Source organism: Passer montanus, unplaced genomic scaffold (assembly GCF_014805655.1).
Source record: "Passer montanus isolate IOZ18808 unplaced genomic scaffold, ASM1480565v1 scaffold93, whole genome shotgun sequence".
Classification (NCBI taxonomy): domain Eukaryota; kingdom Metazoa; phylum Chordata; class Aves; order Passeriformes; family Passeridae; genus Passer; species Passer montanus.
In genome coordinates, this window is record NW_024374701.1 from 730180 (window position 1) to 748830 (window position 18651).

General features: G+C 63.9%; 2 protein-coding genes across 4 annotated transcripts in view; one reads left to right on the top strand and one right to left on the bottom strand.

Annotated features, from left to right (window-relative positions):
* The window catches only part of PACSIN1 (protein kinase C and casein kinase substrate in neurons 1), a 13923-nt gene extending 4058 nt beyond the window's left edge, over positions 1-9865 (top strand). Inside the window, exons 1-10 of one of the 3 annotated variants that reach the window (XM_039695915.1) lie at positions 1-33; positions 5360-5471; positions 5786-5942; positions 6047-6282; positions 6435-6590; positions 6906-7081; positions 7285-7405; positions 7488-7612; positions 7729-7922; positions 8217-9865. In XM_039695915.1, the coding sequence (XP_039551849.1) occupies positions 5409-5471; positions 5786-5942; positions 6047-6282; positions 6435-6590; positions 6906-7081; positions 7285-7405; positions 7488-7612; positions 7729-7922; positions 8217-8326 (1338 nt within the window). In that variant the 5' untranslated portion in view covers positions 1-33; positions 5360-5408 and the 3' untranslated portion in view covers positions 8327-9865. Of the gene's footprint in view, positions 81-5359; positions 5472-5785; positions 5943-6046; positions 6283-6434; positions 6591-6905; positions 7082-7284; positions 7406-7487; positions 7613-7728; positions 7923-8216 lie in introns of all 3 variants that reach the window. The other 2 variants (XM_039695916.1, XM_039695914.1) reach the window with 2 other exon arrangements.
* Positions 9866-10001: 136 nt separating this feature from the next.
* SPDEF (SAM pointed domain containing ETS transcription factor) lies at positions 10002-18383 on the bottom strand. Its single transcript, XM_039695917.1, has 6 exons — positions 17798-18383; positions 13055-13525; positions 12457-12654; positions 12325-12372; positions 11744-11884; positions 10002-11649 (listed from the first exon to the last, which is right to left on the bottom strand). Exons 2-6 carry the CDS (start codon positions 13497-13499, stop codon positions 11471-11473), a joined length of 1011 nt encoding a protein of 336 aa, XP_039551851.1. The 5' UTR covers positions 13500-13525; positions 17798-18383; the 3' UTR covers positions 10002-11470.
* Between the last annotated feature and the right edge of the window lie 268 nt (positions 18384-18651).

Here is an 18651-nt window from a genome sequence, read left to right on the forward strand (position 1 = left end):
CCCGGGCCCCCGGCCCCCCCCGGCCCCCGGCAGGTGAGCGCGGCCCCCGCGGGGACAGCCGCGTCCTCTGCGGCGACGAGGTGAGGGACGCCCGGTCCCTGGCGGGGATGGGGTGCGGGATGCCCGGGGTCCCTTGCCGGGATGGGGTGCGGGATGCCCGGGTCCCTTGCGGGGATGGGGGGACGCGGGGGGGTTGCAGTGCAAGGACCGGGCAGTAAGGCATGGCTTCGCACCCCCCGGCAGGACACGGTGTCCCCTGATCCCTTCTGCAAGCCAGGGAGGTTGGGGGGGTATATGACCTTCACCCCCTCCGTGTGTCCAGTGGGGTGCCGGGGACAGGGACACCCCTTCTGCAATGCTGCCGCACTCCCGGGCTTGTGCCTCAGTTTCCCCATCTACAAATAAGGGGGTGAACTTGCGCTGTCCCTGTCATGGCTGTCCCCCTGCCCAAATAAACACCTTACCCCATCACTGAACCCCCTCCTTCCAGCCGTGTCACCCCAGCTTCCCCCTTGCTGCCCCCCCATCTCCCCACTTTCCTATCCCCTCTGGCTCCAAGTCTCTTCCCCACCACAGGCAGCTGAAATTCCCCTGTCCCTCTGCCTCTGCTGCTCCCAGCAGCCCCCTTTGCCTCCTGTCGCCGCCAGTCCGGCTCCATCCCGGCGAGGCTCGGGGGCCGGGACCCCCGTGACGCTCCGCTTCCCCCTCCCCGCTGCGGAAGCGGGGGGATGGCACCGCCGTATCCTCCGCCATCCCCGGTTGCCACTTCTGGCTTTAATTGCAAACCTCATCTTTGGATTTCTGCCTAAACCCGGCTCCCGGGACTGCACAAATCCCTGCCCGCTGTCCGAGCAGCCTTGTTTACCGCGGCGAGCCGAGGCGGCAGGGTGAGACCGAGCTGCGGAGCTGGGCAGCAGCGGAGCCCCCAGCTGAGGCTGAGCCCCCTGTCCCTTCCCCAGCCCCGAGCACATGCGGGGTGTTGGCAATCCTGCTGCTGCTGCCCCTCCAGGGATCCCCCTCCACATTCCCCATCCGCATTCCCGGCACATCCGCTGTCCCTGAGCCGGGCTGCGGGCTCCCCTGGAGAGACACTTGCGTTATCTGCAAATGCCAAGCAAGCTTCCCGAAATTTTTGCACAAGGCTCCTAAAATCCCTAGGAGATGAATGGGTGCCCTGAGCAGGGCGGTTTGGGGAGCGCAGGGGGAAGGGGAAGCTCTCTGCAGAGCCCACATGAGCTGTGAAGCCGATCCCTGCCAGGGCTTGGAGCAAATGTGTCTCCCCTGGCTACTGCAGCCTGGCAGCACCTGGCCCCCGGCGGCCTCCCGTCTGTGCACAGGACACGGGGCTCCTGGTGCTGCTCCTGGGTCACTGAACCTCCTCTCTGGTTTGGGGGACCCCACAAGCCCTGACCCCGCAGGGTCCAGCAGGTCGCCAGGCCTCAGATCCCCCACCAATGCAGATGACCCTGATGGAAGCAAGGAGGCTGCCATAGGCACATTCCAGGCAGGATTCCTTGGAAAAGTGGCTCCCAGAAGTTTCCCAGCATTACCTGCGTGCCCCCTCCAGGGTCCTGCTGCCCTTGCAGCAGCCTCAGGCACTGCTGGGTCCTGGGCAGCCCCATGGTGCTGCTCTGGCTGGAATCCCATGGAGAATCACCCACCATTCTGGGTTTGGCTCTTTGCCCAAGGGCTCCAGCCCTGCTCATGTTGCAGCCAAAGGGGTTTTGCCAGGGAATGCAGGAGGGACCCTACAAGAGCCTGCTCCCATGGAGACAGTGCCCTGGGAGGGCCCAGGCTCACCACCTGCCTGGCACTGGGCAGGATGGGTGCTGAGGCTGCTCAGCCCTGAGCCCCTGGTGCTGCTGATGCAGAGCTGCCAGCGTGAATCAGCAGCACCCACTTAACCCTTTCCTCCCAGGGTCTCCATGGGCTCTGGAGGGGGCCACGCTTCAGCCACGCCACAGCCAAACCTCTCCTCACTGCCTGGCTCCCTGAGCTCTGACCCCTGCCAGCTCCAGGAGCGTTTCCCAGCCCCATGGGGCACACGGAGCAGCCCCGGTGTGGGAATCCCACAGCCACTCAGCTGGGTCAGGCTGAGCAGCAAACCAGGCACAGCTCCTGCAGCTGCAAAGCCTCTTGTGACACACGTCAGTGTCACGGGTTATCCCTGGGACCTGCTGCTGTGCCTCGGCCACTTCACCTCCCATGCACAGCCACCTCAAGCCCCATGTTTGGCCACCTCAAGCCCCTTGTGTGGCTGCAGTGGGAGCAGCACATGGGCACTGGTTCCCACGGTGGATGCAGCCCCAGAACATGGTGGGAGATGCTGCTGCCAGGCTCCTCTGGACCTCCTTGGCTGAATCCATTTGTCTTTGCCATGAGTGGCCACAGTGCTGCATCATGGTGGCGTTGCCTCTGCACCCCAAAATGGACCCTCAGGCAGCCCTGTGCTAGGGGGGAGCCAATGACCTTTCCTGTGGCCAAAAGCCCAAGGCCCAGCTCACTTGCTTGGATTCCCACAGCCCAGTGCAGCTCCCAGTGTGGCTTCCCCCTGCCCTGGATGCTCTCAGCAAGGGTCACTCACCCACTGCCCTCCCAGCAACGGGGCTCACTCCTGCTGTGAACCTCCTGCCTGGGGACAGCATGGGGACAGCATGGGGACACCATCTCACCTGTGCTCTGCTCCTCTGCTTGCAGTGCCTCTGCCACCATCCTGCCTTACCAGGGGCTCATGGCAGCAGAGGAGCCTGCACCAGAGGCTCTGCAGCCTCTCCTGCCCTGGTCCCCACCGGGCTCAGCCAATGTGCCCAGGGGCAGGAGTGTGACATCCCCAAACCCTGCTTCTTGGCTGCAGGAGAGATGCTGGTCTGGGACAACAAACACACCTGAAGAGAGCAACCTGGGGACAGGGGACAGCAGGACTGGACTGTCCCATCTCCCCGTGACAGGGCTCTGCCAGCCAGGGCTCTGCCATGGGCATGCAGGCAGCTGCCCATGCCATGCCCGTGGTGTCAGCAGCACCAGCCTCTGCATTGCAGCAGCCTCTTGCCTGCACAGGGCCAGGGACACCGCCTGGCCCCCACAGAGGGCAGAGACTCCCCTGCAGCAGCAGGAGCTGCCTGGAGGGTGAGGAGAGCTGTGCCAGTGCTCAGCACCAGCCTGCTGACAGGAGAGACGCAGCGGGGCCGCTTCTGCAGGAGCAGCAGCCCAAGGGCACGTGGAGCAGGGGCTGGGACAAACTCCACCGTCACTTGATGCCAAACGTTCTGTGGCTCCTCCCTGGCAGCTCCGTGGAGGCGAGGGGCCGAAGCAGAGCCCCCCAGGCCGGGGGTAGCCAGGCAGCAGCGCCTGGCTGGGGCTGGCAGCTCTCCACGGCGCAGCTCGGCCGCCGGCTCTGCAGGCGCCAGGCATCACCGCCGGCCGCCCTGATGCGAGGTGATGGGCTGTGCTGACAGGGCCGGGGGCTGCCAGGGGCTGCCAGGGGGCTGGCACGTGTGGCACAGGCGGCCTGGCACGGTGGGGGCACACACGTGTGCACGGGCGTGCGAGGGTGGTCGTGCGTGGGGGTGTTTGGCGGGAGAGTGGCTGCGAGGCGGCGGCGTTAGCTGGGAAGTGATGCAGAGCCAAAAATAACCCCCGGGCTGCAGCTCGGGCCAGGTAGTGGCTCGGAGAGGGAGCTGCAGCAGCCACGTCCGCAGTGCCCCATGGCATGAGTGGCTCACGGGGGCAGCAGGGGCTGACACTGTGCCCGTGGGTCCTGGGGTACACCCAGCCATGGGTGTGCTCCCTCCCTGCTGTCCCCATCCCAGCGCTGGCACGTGGGGCTGTCACCCTGAGAGTGCCCTTGCCATGCCAGCGCAGCCTTTGCAGCAAAACCCAGGGCACGACACCTGGGCACTGCGCTGTGCCCGCAGCTTTCAGGGGGGATGATGCAGGCAGCACCTGCGGGGTCCCTTGGGGCTGTGCCACCAGGTGCTCTGTCACCACTGCGGGTGCTGGAGTGGGGACGGCAGTGGCAGTGCTGTGGTGCCAGGCAGGAGCAGTGGTGGCACTGTGGGTGCCAAGCACAGTGGCCATGCTGCGGGTGCCAGGCAGCAGTAGTGTTGGTGCTCTGGGTGCCAGGCAGTGGCTGTGATGGTGCCATGAATGCCAGGCACAGTGGTCCTGTGAGTGCCAGGCAGGGACAGTGGCTGTGCCGTGGGTGCTAGGAGGAGTGCTGGCAGTGCTGTGGGTGCCAGGCAGTGGCGGTGGCGGTGCCGTGGGTGCCAGGCAGGCGCGGGCGCTGCGTGCTGCCAGCTGCGGGGGGACACTGCTGTCCCCCACCCATCTGCGTCTCGGCGGCTGAGCGAGGGACAGTCACGCGTTTATTTTTAACCGTCTGGGGAGGGTGGAGGGGATTGGTGCCTCCCTGGTTATATCACTAAATCCCTGCCGGGCCCTGTTACTTCCAGCACAGCGAGCCCTGCGCCGCGCTCCAGTAACTGTTTCAGGTCCCCGTGCTCCTGGGGCCATGCCCTGCCCTGGCCTGGGGACACCTCAGGGCCAGCTGTGCACACAGCTGGAGAGTGTGGGCACTCACCAGTGCTCCCCACGGGACCCTGTGCCCCCAGCCCTGCCCTCCCACCCCACCGTGGGGCAGAGCACAGGCAGCCAGGCCTCCCTCTGCCCATTCCACCTCCCCAAGGAGAGGATGATGTGTGAGGTTTATGGCCACATCTCTCTCAGACCTTTCAGGGACAGGGCAGGAGGAAATTTGAGCTGTTCATGGCCACCTTGTCCCCATCCTGGTGGCAGATGCCATGCAGGATAGGCCCAGTGCTTTCCTGTGCAAACGCTGTCCAAATCCAGGTCAGGATGGGGATGATGAGGAGGATGCCTAGGAAACGGCCACCACAGTCCCTGCTCTGTGCCACCCTCAGCCACCAGCCCCCTCCCAGCTCTCAGCAAAACAACAGAGGGTTAAGCCACGCAGTGGGGCCACATGGCGCTCCGGGGATGCCGTTTTTCTGAAGATCAGGACGGATTAGGGTGGAATATCAGGACGAGAATTTCTCGGGCGGCGCATCCCCTGACCCTGCCACGGCCCCTCGCCCAGCGGCTCCCAGTGCTGAGCCAGGCTCTGCCCAGTGAGCTCCCACCGTGCTGCTCCCCATGGCTCCCTCCCAGCACTGCTGGCTCCGGGGGTGCTGGACAGCACCCAGTGGGTGGTGGGCACTGGAGGAGTCTGCGGGTCCAGAGCTGGAGAGGGCACTGTCCCCGTGCCTGTCCCCTGTATTGGGACACTTGTCCCACAGAGCTGTTGGCAGGAGGAATGGGGGTCCCCTGCACCCCCTGTGACTCCCCTCTCCTGTCCCCTCAGTGCATGAGGCTGGTGTTTACCCGGGAAACCCGAGGCAGCTCCGGGAGCCATGTCGGGTTCCTATGACGAGTCGGCATCGGCCGCCGAGGAGACAACCGACAGCTTCTGGGAGGTGAGTCCTGATCCTCTCTCCTCCCACAGACCCCACTGCCACTGTCACTGCACCTCAGGGTGTCCCCTGGGCTGGGGGCTGCCCTCCCTCCTCTGCCTGAGAGCATCCCTGCTGTGGTGGCTCTGCCCAAGGTCTCAGTCTTGGCTGGGTGACAGAGGTGTTGGAGGGAGCTGGGCTTGAGCAGCCCCAACCCAAAGCTCCATCCCTGCACCCCCAAAGTGCCTGGTGCTTCCCCCGTAGCCACCCCAGGGCAGCTGGGGCTGAGCAGGGATGGTCACAGCCCCCTCAGCTGCCTGTGCCCGTGCCCATCCCAGGTGGGGAACTACAAGCGCACGGTGAAGCGGATCGATGATGGACACCGGCTCTGCAACGACCTCATGAACTGTGTGCACGAGCGGGCCAAGATCGAGAAGTCCTACGCCCAGCAGCTCACCGACTGGTCCAAGCGGTGGAGGCAGCTCATCGAGAAAGGTACCGTGGCTTCCCCACGGGAGGACACCTAGCACAGCTTCACCCGGCAGAAAGGGAGGGGGCGAGGGCAGTGGGGTGACCCCAGCTGTCCCCTCGGCCCCCAGGTCCCCAGTATGGCAGCCTGGAGAAGGCGTGGGCCGCCATCATGACCGAGGCCGACAAGGTGAGCGAGCTGCACCAGGAGGTGAAGAACAGCCTCCTGAACGACGACTTCGAGAAGGTCAAGAACTGGCAGAAGGACGCCTACCACAAGCAGATCATGGGGGGCTTCAAGGAGGCCAAGGAGGCTGAGGATGGCTTCCGGAAAGCCCAGAAGCCCTGGGCCAAGAAGCTCAAGGAGGTGAGACAAGCACGGAGTGTCCTGGGGATACCCTGTGTCCCCAGGTCCAACCCTGTGTGCCCAGTCCAGGCTGGGAGAGCCTCCCCACAGGCAGAGGGTTGGCAGGGGACTGTGACTGCTACTCTGATGTCCCTTCCCTGTCCTCCCTACAGCTGGAGACAGCCAAGAAAGCCTATCACCTGGCATGCAAGGAGGAGAAGCTGGCCATGACCCGTGAAGCCAACAGCAAGGCAGATCAGTCCAACACTCCTGAGCAGCAGAAGAAGCTCCAGGACAAAGTGGAAAAGTGCAAGCAAGACGTGCAAAAGGTGTGAAGCACTGTCCTGTGCCGGACGCATGGGGCATTGGGCAAGGGAAACCAGAGGAGATGGCCACCGCATCCCTTTCTCTAACATCAGTTCCCATTTTCCCATCCCTGTGCCCCTGGAGGATGAGGACTTGCAGGCAGTGCTCAGGGGAGTGTGAGCTGGGCAGGGATTTGCCCCACTTATGGGGGCTGATTCCACCCACTGAGGCTCCTGGCTGAATCTGGGCTCCCCAAAGCTCTGGTGACCCCCAAACCAGGCAGAAACGGCCTCTGAGGTGCTCGAGGTACTACCAGGGTCCCTCCTGTGTTTTTGCAGACTCAGGAGAAGTACGAGAAGGTGCTGGACGAGCTGAACAAGTGCACCCCGCAGTACATCGAGAGCATGGAGCAGGTCTTCGAGCAGTGCCAGCAGTTCGAGGAGAAGAGGCTCAACTTCCTCAAGGAGATGCTCCTGGACATCAAGAGGCACCTGAACCTGGCCGAGAGCAGCAGGTAGGGGCGGTGAATCCTGGCCAACACCATGGTCACCAAGAGGTACCAGAGCGGCAGGAGGCCGTGCGGGAGCCTAGCGCCCCCCGGTGGCTTGGAGGACACACAGCCTGTCCCCAGGTGACAGCCTGGCCATGTCCCTGTCCCACGCTGTCCCCAGGGCTCCACCCTGACCCACAGCCCCCCAAACACGTCTCTCCTCACAGCTACGCCAACGTGTACCGGGAGCTGGAGCAGACCATCCGCATGTCGGACGCGCAGGAGGACCTCCGGTGGTTCCGCAGCACCAGCGGCCCCGGGATGCCCATGAACTGGCCCCAGTTTGAGGTGAGGCTGGGCGCCCTGGCTGCGTGCTGGCAGCCCTGCAGGGCAGCCGGGCGCTCAGGGGTTGGTCACTCTGTGCTTGCAGGAGTGGAACCCGGACCTGACGCACACGATAACGCGGAAGGAGAAGCAGAAGAAGGGCGAGGGGGTGGCCATGACCAACGCCAGCAGCGCGGGCGACACGGGGGCTCAGGCGGGCGAGCGCGGGAGGTGAGGGCCGGCACGAAGGGGAGGTGCCATGAGAGGCACAAGCTGTGCCCGTGCAAGCATTTGGGGACGCGGGATGTCCTCGGTGACAGCCACCCCTCCCTGTCCTCCCCTCGCAGCGTGAGCAGCCACGACCGCGGGCAGACCTACAGCGCCGAGTGGTCCGATGACGAGGGCAGCAACTCCTTCAACACCAGCGAGGCCAACGGCGGCGCCAACCCCTTCGACGAGGAGTCGGCGGGGAAGGGCGTGAGGGTGCGGGCTCTGTACGACTACGACGGGCAGGAGCAGGACGAGCTCAGCTTCAAAGCAGGTACGGTGCTTGCCGGTGCCAGGTAGGATGGGGCTCGTCTGCTGGAGCTGTGAAATCCCTCAAGTGATTTCTGAGTTGGCCCAGCCCTTCAAAGAGTTCAACTGTCAGAAAGGGGAAGGCAGAAGCTGAGCCCTAAGGCGGAAGGGACAGGAGCAATGGGAAGGGACAGGGCTCATGAGTCACCCCTTGCCTTTCTATCCTACAAACCCCCAGCAGCTCCATCCCAGGGAGCAAAAGGGGTGGGAGAATTTCCAGCACCTGCAATGAGCTGTTCCCTTCCACCTTCCTCTCCAGGTGATGAACTAACCAAACTCGGAGAGGAAGACGAGCAGGGGTGGTGCAAAGGGCGCTTGGACAACGGGCAGCTGGGGCTGTACCCCGCCAACTACGTGGAGGCAATCTAAGTCTTGTGGTGTGCTCCTCGTCACCGTCAGCAGATAAATCCACCCTCCGTTGTCTCCATCTCTCCACCAGCCAACCAGCCATTCTGCCGTCTGGTCCTTCACTCCTCACCCTTAGAGATTCAGACATATTTTCCGACCAAGCTTTTATTTTTTTAAGAGTTGTCTCCGAAGAGTATTTTGCATAGTCGCTTTCTTCTAAGATAACGTGAAGCGGAAGATGACGTTGTCCGTTCGTCTACGTTAGTTGAATTTTTTTTTTTTTTTTTCTGAGCGAAAAGCCGATACCTCAAGATCTTAAAGCCCAACCAGTGAGAGCTCCTGACTGGTTGGTTTTTAAAGATACTGAAATCATGAGCCGCCTTCTGATTGGCTGGAACTGTTCTGAAACGCACGGCGCCGAAGCTCCTGGGACCAACCAAATTCATCCCAGAAAACCAAGAGGGATTGGAGTCTGACTCCGTTGGTTATTTTTTTTTGGTGTTTCCATGCTCTCCCCAGTTCATCCTCCCGCCCCGAGGAAGGGGGTGAGTGCCCCCTTCAGCCCCGCGGCCGTCCTTGGGTTGCCCAGGTGAGGTGGGACCAGCCCCGCCATGGAGCTTGCTGGCATCTCCTCAGCTTCCTCCTCCTCCTCCTCCTCCTCGGGGCTGGGCTGGCAGCACAGCTGGAGCGGGCGGAGGCTCCCGAGCCGATTCCCGGTCTGTGCTGCAGGGAGCAGCATCGCCCTTCGGTGGGCGGGCATCCAACGCACACCAGATCCAGGTGAGACGGCCCTAAAACCCAGCGCTGTCCGGAGAGGGACCCACCAGGGCCCGCTGCTGCTGGAAGCACCTCGATACCCAGCCTGGGGTAGCGAGGACTGCCTTGGGCACTGCTGGGGACAGTCCCCATCCTGAAGAGAGGCAGGAGCAGAGCAGGGACGGGGGATGAGCATCCTGGAGAGCCCCGGAGGAGGGCTCAGGATGCAGCCCAGGCAGAGCAGCTGCCTGGCGAAGAACCAAGACACCAAGGCGGGGGAATGGCCGCAGGCTCTGCCCTTTGCTTGTCCCCACGGAGCTCTCCCCCTCCTGCCCCGGGCTCTGCCCCCGGCCCCGCGGCTGCTGCCACCCAGCACGGCCACCCCACCCCTGCCTCGGGTGCGTTTGCCATCCTGAGCTCCTCCCTACAGATCATCTCTCATTTCTCTCCATACCATCGCCCTTAGCAGCATCATTGCCATCGGCTTCCCGCACGCTCCTCCTGCTCCTTTCCTGCCCCCTCCGTTGGTTTGTGAATTGTTTGGCCCCAGGGATCCCGTGTTCTCGTGGATGCAGGGGAAGCACCGTGTGCTGGGCACGGTGGGCAGGAGCCCTCCAGCCCCTGCCAGGTACCGGAAAAAAAACCACAAAGTCAGAAAAGACCCAACCAACCACCTGTCTCAGCAATGCACCCCGGTTTTTGTACATTGATTGTGTAATTTAAGAAGTATATATATAATATATATATCTCTCGTGATTGTATTTCCGTGGATACAACAACAAAAAGCAGCAAGAGAAAATAACCGAGCTCTGTCAGCGTCCTTGGCTCTGGGGTCTCCTTTGCTGTGCGTCTGTCCCACCCCGGGGGTGGCTGGGGTGGTTGTGGACCCCCAGGTAGTGACATTCCAGCCCAAGGTTTAGGGGTGCAGCAGGATGGGGGGCTGGGATGCACTGCTGGGGGGACAAGGGGAGCAGCCACTGCCCTTGGGGACTCCTGTGGCACTGCTGGACAAAGCCTTGGGACACCCACGGCAGGGCTCGAGGGGATGCAGGTTTGGGGCTGTTCCAAGCACCAGCCCTGACCCCGCGCCCTCCTGAGCCTGTCAAGGCAGGTTGATGTCACCTCCTGCCCTCCCCACCCTGCCAGGGGAGCTGTGAGGGGGACACAGGATCTGGGGCACCCCCGGCCCCCGCACCGGCTGAGTCAGGCACACACAGCAAATCAAAGACACACTTTGCTTTTTTTTTTTCTTTCCCACCATTTTTTTTTTTTGCATTTCCAGTCCCTTTTCCAAAGGCCAAGGCAGTTTTCCTCCCTCCCCTGCTCCTCACTGCCCTCCATCCTCCTGCCAGGATGGGAGCAGCACGGAGCAAGAACAGAAAGGAAAGGCAGTAGTTGGCACTGGTGGAAATTTTAAGGAAAAACATCAAGAGTCCAAGAACCAGGTGTTTTTTCCTTTTAAGCTCCCATAGAACGTCCCTGGAAGCCCAGGCCACCCCTTGGCATTTGAACCTAAACCACAACTCATCACCAGCCAAAACCAAAAAGCAAATAACCAAATAAAAAATCCCTATAATATAAAAGACCAACATTGCCAGGTAACTCAGGTGCAGTGAGCAGGTGAAGCAATGCCCAGCTCCCTGCCCCAGTCCAGCCTTGGCTGATCACACTCTGGATTTATTGTCCAGAAGGAAATGGCAGAGCTGCCATCTCCATTTCCCCAAACTCCAGAATCAGGCAGTCCAAGTAAAATCCGCATCAAGGGAAGAGCTTTGTGCCAGGGCACAGAACCTGGGTTAGGAGCACTCTGGTGGCCCCGTGCACAAAGATGGGGCCATGGATACAGAGCTGCCATTTGCAGCCCCAAATCCCTGTGAAGGGGAGCAGCTGAGCGTGTCCTGGAGTGAAAAACAAAGGGAGGATGCACCTGGCCCAAGGGGGCACCTGGCACAGCCCCCATGGCAGGCAGTGCCCTTGGCTGGTGCCAGGCTGCTCCCACAGGGATTGGGACAGAGCCCCACCACGAGCAGCAGTGGATGTCCCTGTCCCTCTGGGTGTCCCTGTCCCTCTGGTTGTCCCTGTGGATGTCCCATCGTCTCAGCTCATGCCCAGGCTTTTTCCTCCCTGAACAAAGGCTGGGTGAAGCCACCTACAGCCAGAACTCGGGAGGGAGGAGAGGAGGGGGCACAAGCCCAGGCACGGTGCCCACCCTTCCCTCTGCACGGTCCTTGCCCCGCAGCAGGGCCTGCTGGAGGGGAGGGGTCCCTGTGTCCGGTGCCAGCAGGTCCTGGCAGGGGAAGCTCGCCCTCAGCCCAGGTCCTTGCTGCTGGCAGAGGCTCTCTGCGGCCGGGCAGAGGAGGCAGCCGAGCTCCCCCGTCCCTCCCGGCGCTCCGCCGCTGCCGCCGCCGCTCACACCGGGTGGACGAACTGGTAGACGAGGCGCTGGGAGATGTCGGGCTTGCGGATGATTCCTTTCTTGTAGTACTGGCGGATGGAGCGGCTCAGCTTGTCGTAGTTCATGGCCGGGCGGTTCTTGCGGATGCCCCACAGCCGCGCCACCTGCGCCGAGTCCTCGATCTTGAAGATGCCTGCCAGGGGAGCGGGGCACGGAGGGTTACAGCATCTCCTGCCCCCCCGCAGCCCCCCAGCGCCCGCCCCGGGGCTCCGGAGCGTGCCCCCCACCTTTGTCCTTGTTGAGCCAGCGGATGAAGCGGCCGTAGTTGTGCGGCTTCAGCAGCAGCTCCTTGAGGAACTGCCAGAGGTGGATGGGCTGGCCGGCGCAGGACGAGTCCACCTCGCTGTCGGCCCAGCTGCTGTCACCTCCTGCGGCGGAAGGGACGGGTGAGAGGAGGGAAGGGACAGGGAGGATGCCCACCGCCGTGCTCTGCATCCTGCTGTGCCCCGCCCCAGGGAGCGCCTGGAGCCCCCTCAGGGAGCCCCGCTCAGGGGATCCCCGGGCTCAGCCGGGAAGATTTGCTTTCCCCTGCCTGTCTTGGAGCAGGGAGAGCGGCTCAGTGCTGCCCTCGCCCAGCCCGCAGGGGTGCCGGGGTGCGGCACAGGCCCGGTGAGGGCTTCGAGCCATTCCCCCTTCCCTGGATGCTGCAGAGAGCTGCGGGGCTGCTCTGGGGCAGAGGGAGCGCAGCCGCGCAGATCCCACAGCAGCAGGGCTCCGGTGCTCCGGGTAATGGCAATTAAGCACCGGGGGACCCCTCAAGCCCGAAGCAGGAGGGGGGACAGCAGAGCTGAGCCCACGCAGAACTCACCGCAGTATCTGACATCTCCCGGGGCAGCCTTCTCCTTCATCCAGGCGGCTGGAAGGGAGGAGCGGGGCATCAGGGGGGCACCTCCTGCGGCACAGCCTCGCCCACCCTCCCCAGCTCCCTCCCGGCACCCACCAGACTTCCAGATGTCCAGGTGGGCGTGCAGGATGTCGCCGCAGGCGGGCGAGCGCTGGCAGAACTGCTCCTCGGACATGGCACACAGGTCCTTCCCCGACAGCTCCTGGAAGGATTTCCCGATCTGCGGCAGCCGGTACTGGTGCTCCGTCCACAGGATCCACTTCTGCACGTTCCCGGGGCTCCAGTCCATGGGGTCTGGGGCGGAGGGGGGTCAGTGTGGCCGGCCAGGAGCCCCCCAGAACCATCCCCTCCTCCCGTGGGGAGCAGCCACACTCCCCCAGACCCCCACACGTAGCCAGGAGCCGTCCCCTCCTGCAGCCCCCCAGAACCATCCCCTCCTCCCGTGGGGAGCAGCCACACTCCCCCAGACCCCCACACGTGGCTGCAGCCCCCCAGAACCATCCCCTCCTCCCATATGGAGCAGCCACACTCTCCCAGACCCCCTCACACGGCTGCAGCCCCCCAGAACCATCCCCTCATTCCGTGGGGAGCAGCCACACTCCCCCAGACCCCCACACGTGGCTGCAGCCCCCCAAATGCAGCGTGGCTTTGGCTCCCACGCCAGCACCTCCATCCCCGCCCTGGGGGCACCCACCGGCGGCGATGTTGAGCAGCTTGCAGGCGGTCTCGATGTCCTTCAGCACCTCGCCCACCACCATGCTCTGCACCTGCTCCAGCGAGTGCTCCTCCAGGTGCAGGCTGTCCTGCAGGTCGCCCTCGGGCCCCAGCCCCAGGCCCTGGCTGTCGATGATGGGACACTGCTCCGGCTCCTTCCGCGCCTCCCGGCCGCCCTGCCCGCTGCCCTGCGCCGCCTCCCCGCTGCCCTTGGCGGCCCAGGCCGTGTCCTCGGGGTAGAGCATGTCGAAGTAGTGCAGGCAGAAGGCTGGCAGGGGCTGCTCGGGGGTGCCGGGCGGGCTGGGGCTCTCCGGGCAGCCCCAGCTCCGGGGGTCGGGGTCCCGCGGGGGCGGCAGCAGCGCGGGGTCCGGCCAGGCGAGGCGGCCGGGGGGCAGCGCGGTGAGCCCGGGGCTGGCACTGCCCATCCCTCTGCTCAGAGCCCGCTCCAAACCTGCCCGGGATGGAGAGAGGGGCAGAGTGAGCCCGGGGCTGGCACTGCCCATCCCTCTGCTCAGAGCCGGCTCCAAACCTGCCCGGGATGGAGGGAGGGGCAGAGTGAGCCCGGGGCTGGCACTGCCCATCCCTCTGCTCAGAGCCGGCTCCAAACCTGCCCGGGGACGAGAGAGGAGCAGAGTTCAGCCCGGCAGCCAGGCACAAAGGGAGGAATTAAGCCTGTTAGAGGGGAAAAACCCTTCCAAGAGCCCCACTGTGCCCCGCCAGCCTGCGGGTGAGTGCGGGGTCAGCCACGGCTGGGGGGCTGTCCCCAGTTCGGGAGCACCAAGAGCAGCAGCCAGCAGGGAGAAGGAGCTCAGGAGGTGAGCAGGAGCTGTTTAGGGTCTGGGGGTTCAGGGTCTCCCCAGGGGCTGCACCCCAGGCTGGCAGCAGCTCAGTCCCAGGTGGAGCTGAGGCCTCGGTGGGAGGCAGTGGGGGACACTGGGGGGGCTGCACAGCACAGCCCTGGGGTGACAGTGGATGCTTGAGCTGCAGGGACACGTTTCTGAGCAGGGAAAACATCCTCTGCCGCTTCCACCTGAGGCACAGCAGCCCCCAGACCCAGATCCCCGGGAGGGACCCAGGGCCCTTGGTCACTGCTGCCAACCTCCAGATGAGAACTTCCCTTCTAGGACAGGATAGTTGCAATTACTTTCACTCTCTTGCAAGAAAAACTACCCCAAATCAGCCTGTCCCCCTCTGTGTCTGCATGCAGGGAGTCCTGGAGGCCACGGAGAAGGGGATGAGCCTGCTGAATTTCCATGGCAACACCAGGGAACGGCTCCATCCGTGGAGAAACCTCCCCAAAATCCATCCTGAGACTTTGGGAAGGGGAAGCCCCTGCCGGGGCATGGCCAGGGCGCTGCCCAGCTCCTCCACCTTCAGCACTGCGTTTTACAAGGAGAAGAATCATCCCAAACTGGGGGTTTAAAAGCAGGAAAAGGAACTTTAGGAATTGAGCTGGCACTGGGAAAGGAACGTGCAAAGTTTGAAACCCCTCAGGACACCAGGCAGCCCTGGAGGGGAGCAGGGAGCAGTGGCCAGGGAAAGGGGGTGCCCTGATGCTCCAAACCCCAGCTGGGGGGGAAAGGTTTAAAAGAAATGAGAGGAAAAGATCCCACAGGGTTCCTCCAGGCAGAGCACAGCCCCCAAGCACGGGGGTGGTCAGTGAAGGAGGGACAGTGGGGACCCAGCCCTGTGCCCCTTGCTCAGGGGGGGTTAATGTGGCTCCTGAGGATTCAGTGCTCCCAGGAATGTGGGGTTTGAATTTCTGCATTGCCTGCACTTGGGGCAAGCTCATCACTTCATCCTTGGAGCTCAGAAAAACTCATGGAAGAGCCAGGGGCGCCCAAAGAGCACCCACGGCAGCCTGAGCCCCTGGGGACCTGGGGAGGGACTGTGGCTTCAGGAGCTCAGCCACGACCCTGAGTGGTTTTGGTGGCACCACAGCAAGGAGGGGGAGGGAGAAGAGAGAACCCAAACCCTCTCCTGGTCTGGGGCTGCCCCCACCATCCAAAGAGTTTCCCTGAGAGATGGTGCCCGCTCCCAAACCTCTCCTTGATTTGTTTGGGATTAAAAGAAGAGCTTTAGGGGATCAGCCCTAAATCCAGCCTCACGCTGCTCCCAGCACAAAAGGGAAGTGGTAACAGCTTGTGCAGCTCCTGCTGCTGCACAGTGCTGGCTCTGGGGTGTCTGGGAGGGGACGGGTGCCTCATTCCCAACACCTCTGGGATGTTCTGGGGTTCATCCTCACCCGTGGGGGAGCAGGGCTGTGGAACCATCCCTGGGAACGCCACAGGATGGACAGCCCCAGCCCCATCTTCACCCTCCTCCCAGCTGGGACCAGAGGGACCCAATCCCTCGGGAAGTGTCCCCAAAAGGCAGAGTGTGCCCCACCAAGGCGCTGTACTCTCAGGGCGGGGGCTGCTGTTTGACTTTCTCCCGCTGCGGCACGCGGGCGGCCGGGCTGGGTGGGACCTGTTTGCGCTGAGAAACCACTTCAGGTGGCCTTTTCCCCCTCTTCCCCTACCCCTTTTTGCATTTCCCTGGGAAAGGGGAGCTGCAGGGGCAGCCCCAGGTGCACGGGCCCACACGGCTCCCAAAACCCTTCCCGTTCCCTGCCCGGGCTGAGCGCGGCTGAGCCGCTCATTGCATCAGCCTTGGCAGCTCCTGGCAGCACGGGGCTGGGATGGGGCTGTGGGGCTGGGATGGGGCTCCTGCACCTCCCAGGGCACGCAGCCAGCACCAGCCCGGGGCTCTGGGTGCTGCTGGCTCACGGCTCAGCCCCACGGGCCCAGCCGAGGGGGACAACGATGGGGACAAGGACCCCCGTGCCACCCCGGGCTCTCCTGGCAAGGGCAGCCCACCGTGGCTCAGGGTGGAACGCTGGGATGGGCCCTTGAGAGTGAGGAAAAAAAAAAAAAAAAAAAAAAAAAAAAAAAAAAAAAAAAAAAGAAATTCCCCCGCCCCCCACCCTGGAACAATGGGTCCGTTAATTAAAATCCAATCAGCGGTGGAACAGGTTGTGCCGGAGCGCCGTGGGACCGGGAGCTGGCCCCGCCGGGAGCCCGGGATGGCTCCCAAACCCCCGGGCACTTCCGAAAACTCTTCCCAGCAGCGGGGACAGGGAGCAGGGCCAGGCTCCGGGGTCACCTCCAGCCCCAGGCTGTGCTGTGCCGTGCCAGGAGGAGCTGGGGGTGTGCGGGACCCAGAGCTGCCCCAGACTGCCCGGATCCAGCAGGGACAGAGCCCTGGGGTCCCTGCAAAGCCAGCACCAGGTGGGTGCTCAGAGGCTGCTGGCAACCTGAGATCCTGCCAGCACGTCCCATGCAAGCCCCAGAGTGACAGCTGTGCCACGTCCTGCTGCCAAACCCTGTGCCACGCACCCTTCTTATCTCTGGGTGGAGGAAGGAGCAGTGGCCAGAACCTCCCCACAGCAGGGCAGGGGCTGGGGAGGGGACAGAGCAGGGGCTGGGGAGGGGACAGAGCAGGGGCTGGGGAGGGGACAGAGCAGGGGCTGGGGAGGGGACAGAGCAGGGGCTGGGGAGGGGACAGAGCAGGGGCTGGGGAGGGGACAGAGCAGGGGCTGGGGAGGGGACAGAGCAGGGGCTGGGGAGGGGACAGAGCAGGGGCTGGGGAGGGGACAGAGCAGGGGCTGGGGAGGGGACAGAGCAGGGGCTGGGGAGGGGACAGAGCAGGGGCTGGGGAGGTGACAGAGCAGGGGCTGGTTCTGGAGCCTGCATGGTGACAGGGTTGGGGCCAGGACAGGCCCCAGGCTCACTCTGATGTACCCCCAGGGGGATGCAGCCCATCCTGGGGGGATCTGGGCCCTCAGCTCCCCACCAGCTCCTCCTCCAACACCACCGAGGTGCCCTGGCTCCTCCTGCCGTTACCTGCATGGCTGCTGGCACAGGAGCAGGTGTCCCCAGGGTCCCCACGGCCTGGGTCAGGCTGCCCTCTCCATCAGCGCAGGGAGGCAAACAGCAGCCACGGGGCACAGGCAGCCAGTGACCTGAGCAAAGCCTGGCGCCCGCTGTGCCCCCGGAGAGCAGCAGAGCTTGCTGTTCCCCACCTGGGGCCAGGGAGCCCCTATTTATAGCAGCACCTTCCCCCCCGTGCTCCCAGCCCCGGAGAGCACCGCTATTGTGGGGATTTGGCACCCTCACGGTGTTTGTGTTTCACTAACCGAGCAGAACCACGAAAACCAAACCCGCAGCCAAAGTGACTGCAGGGCTGACAAAAAACCAAAAAACCACCCCAGCAGGAAAGCAGCTGGGACAGTGCAGCTCTGGAAAAGGGGCTCAGCTTCACAGAGACACCCCGCAGCTGGCAGCTCCCCAACAGCCACCCCGGGGGCTCCAGAAAGGGTCCCAGCTGCTGGTTTGCCACACGGTGCCCCAAAGCTCACTGTCCCCTGCCTGGCACACGGGCTGGTGGCACCCTGGGTGTCCCAGCTGTCACCAGGTGGGCTCGGGAGGAGCCGGCCCCAGGAGTCCTGGCTCCATCCCACCGCTCTTGCTTGAGCAGAGACACAAGAACAGCAAATCCCGTTTTGTTTTCAGTGACAGCATGCAGAGAAACGCCGGGGGACAGCCTGACCCTGCTCAGGAGGTGCAAGGAGCTGTGGGGTGGGATTCTGACACGGGACAGCCCCGTGCCCAGCCCGAGAGCCCTGGAGGGAGGGAGGTGGGCTGGGTGGGTGCTGGGGGTCGCGGCAGCGCGGGTGCCTTACCTCGAGGCTGTGCCAGCTCAGAATCCACATGGGTGCCAGCGCAGGCTGGGAAGAGCCATCCCCGTGGCACTGGGAGCGGTGTCTGCGGGGGACATGGCCCCAGGTGAGCTGTCCCAGCCCCAGGTGAGCTGTCCCGGCCCCAGGTGAGCTGTCCCAGCCCCGGCTCAGCGCCGGCTCAGCCCCATCGGGCCGGTGGGCAGCGGCGGGGAGGGGACAGCGAGGGGAACGGGGCACCCCGAGTGGCTCCGGGCGCAGCAGAGGGACGAAGGCAGCGCGGGGGACTCGGGCAGTGAGTGTCAGGGCTCAGCCGGAGCCTCCTTTGCCCATTATATCCGATTCCTTCCTTATTTACCTGAACAAACAAGCAGCGCTTACCTCAGCCGAGGTGTTTGAACAGCCCGGGCCGGGTTAACCCTTGGCAGGTGCGTCCAGGGCAGGCTCGGGGCAGAACGGGCCTTGGGAGGGGAGTGGGGCAAACCCTGGCACCGTTAACCCCTTCCCACCCTCACAGGGACAGGGACAGACAGACACCTGTCAGTCTGGAGTCAGAGGCCTGTCAGACGTGTGAGGTCCATGGCATCACTCCCAGAGCAGCCTGGGGCCAGGAGCATCCCTGAGGGACACCCCGGGAGCATCCCTGACTGGTACCCAGGAGCATCCCTGACCCAAAGCCCAGACCCACGCCCTGCCCAAGCGCTGCAGCCAGGGATGGAGCCTGTGAGGGTGCACAGAGACCCTGGGGGTGAAGGGAGCCCCCGGCAGCACCCAAACCCCCCCAGCTCAGGGACACAGCCTGAGGGTCTGTGGGGCACGGGGGCACAGCCAGAACGTGCTGCCCTCCAGGCCCAGGTTGT

Excerpts from the sequence above, each read along its gene's own strand:
- SPDEF (XM_039695917.1), bottom strand. The coding sequence starts at position 13,499 with ATGGGCAGTGCCAGCCCCGGGCTCACCGCGCTGCCCCCCGGCCGCCTC. Across the intron at positions 12,373-12,456 it reads CCTGGACATCTGGAAGTCTG|CCGCCTGGATGAAGGAGAAG; the intron begins GTGGGTGCCGGG and ends CCTCCCTTCCAG. Across the intron at positions 11,650-11,743 it reads CTGGCTCAACAAGGACAAAG|GCATCTTCAAGATCGAGGAC; the intron begins GTGGGGGGCACG and ends CTCCCCTGGCAG.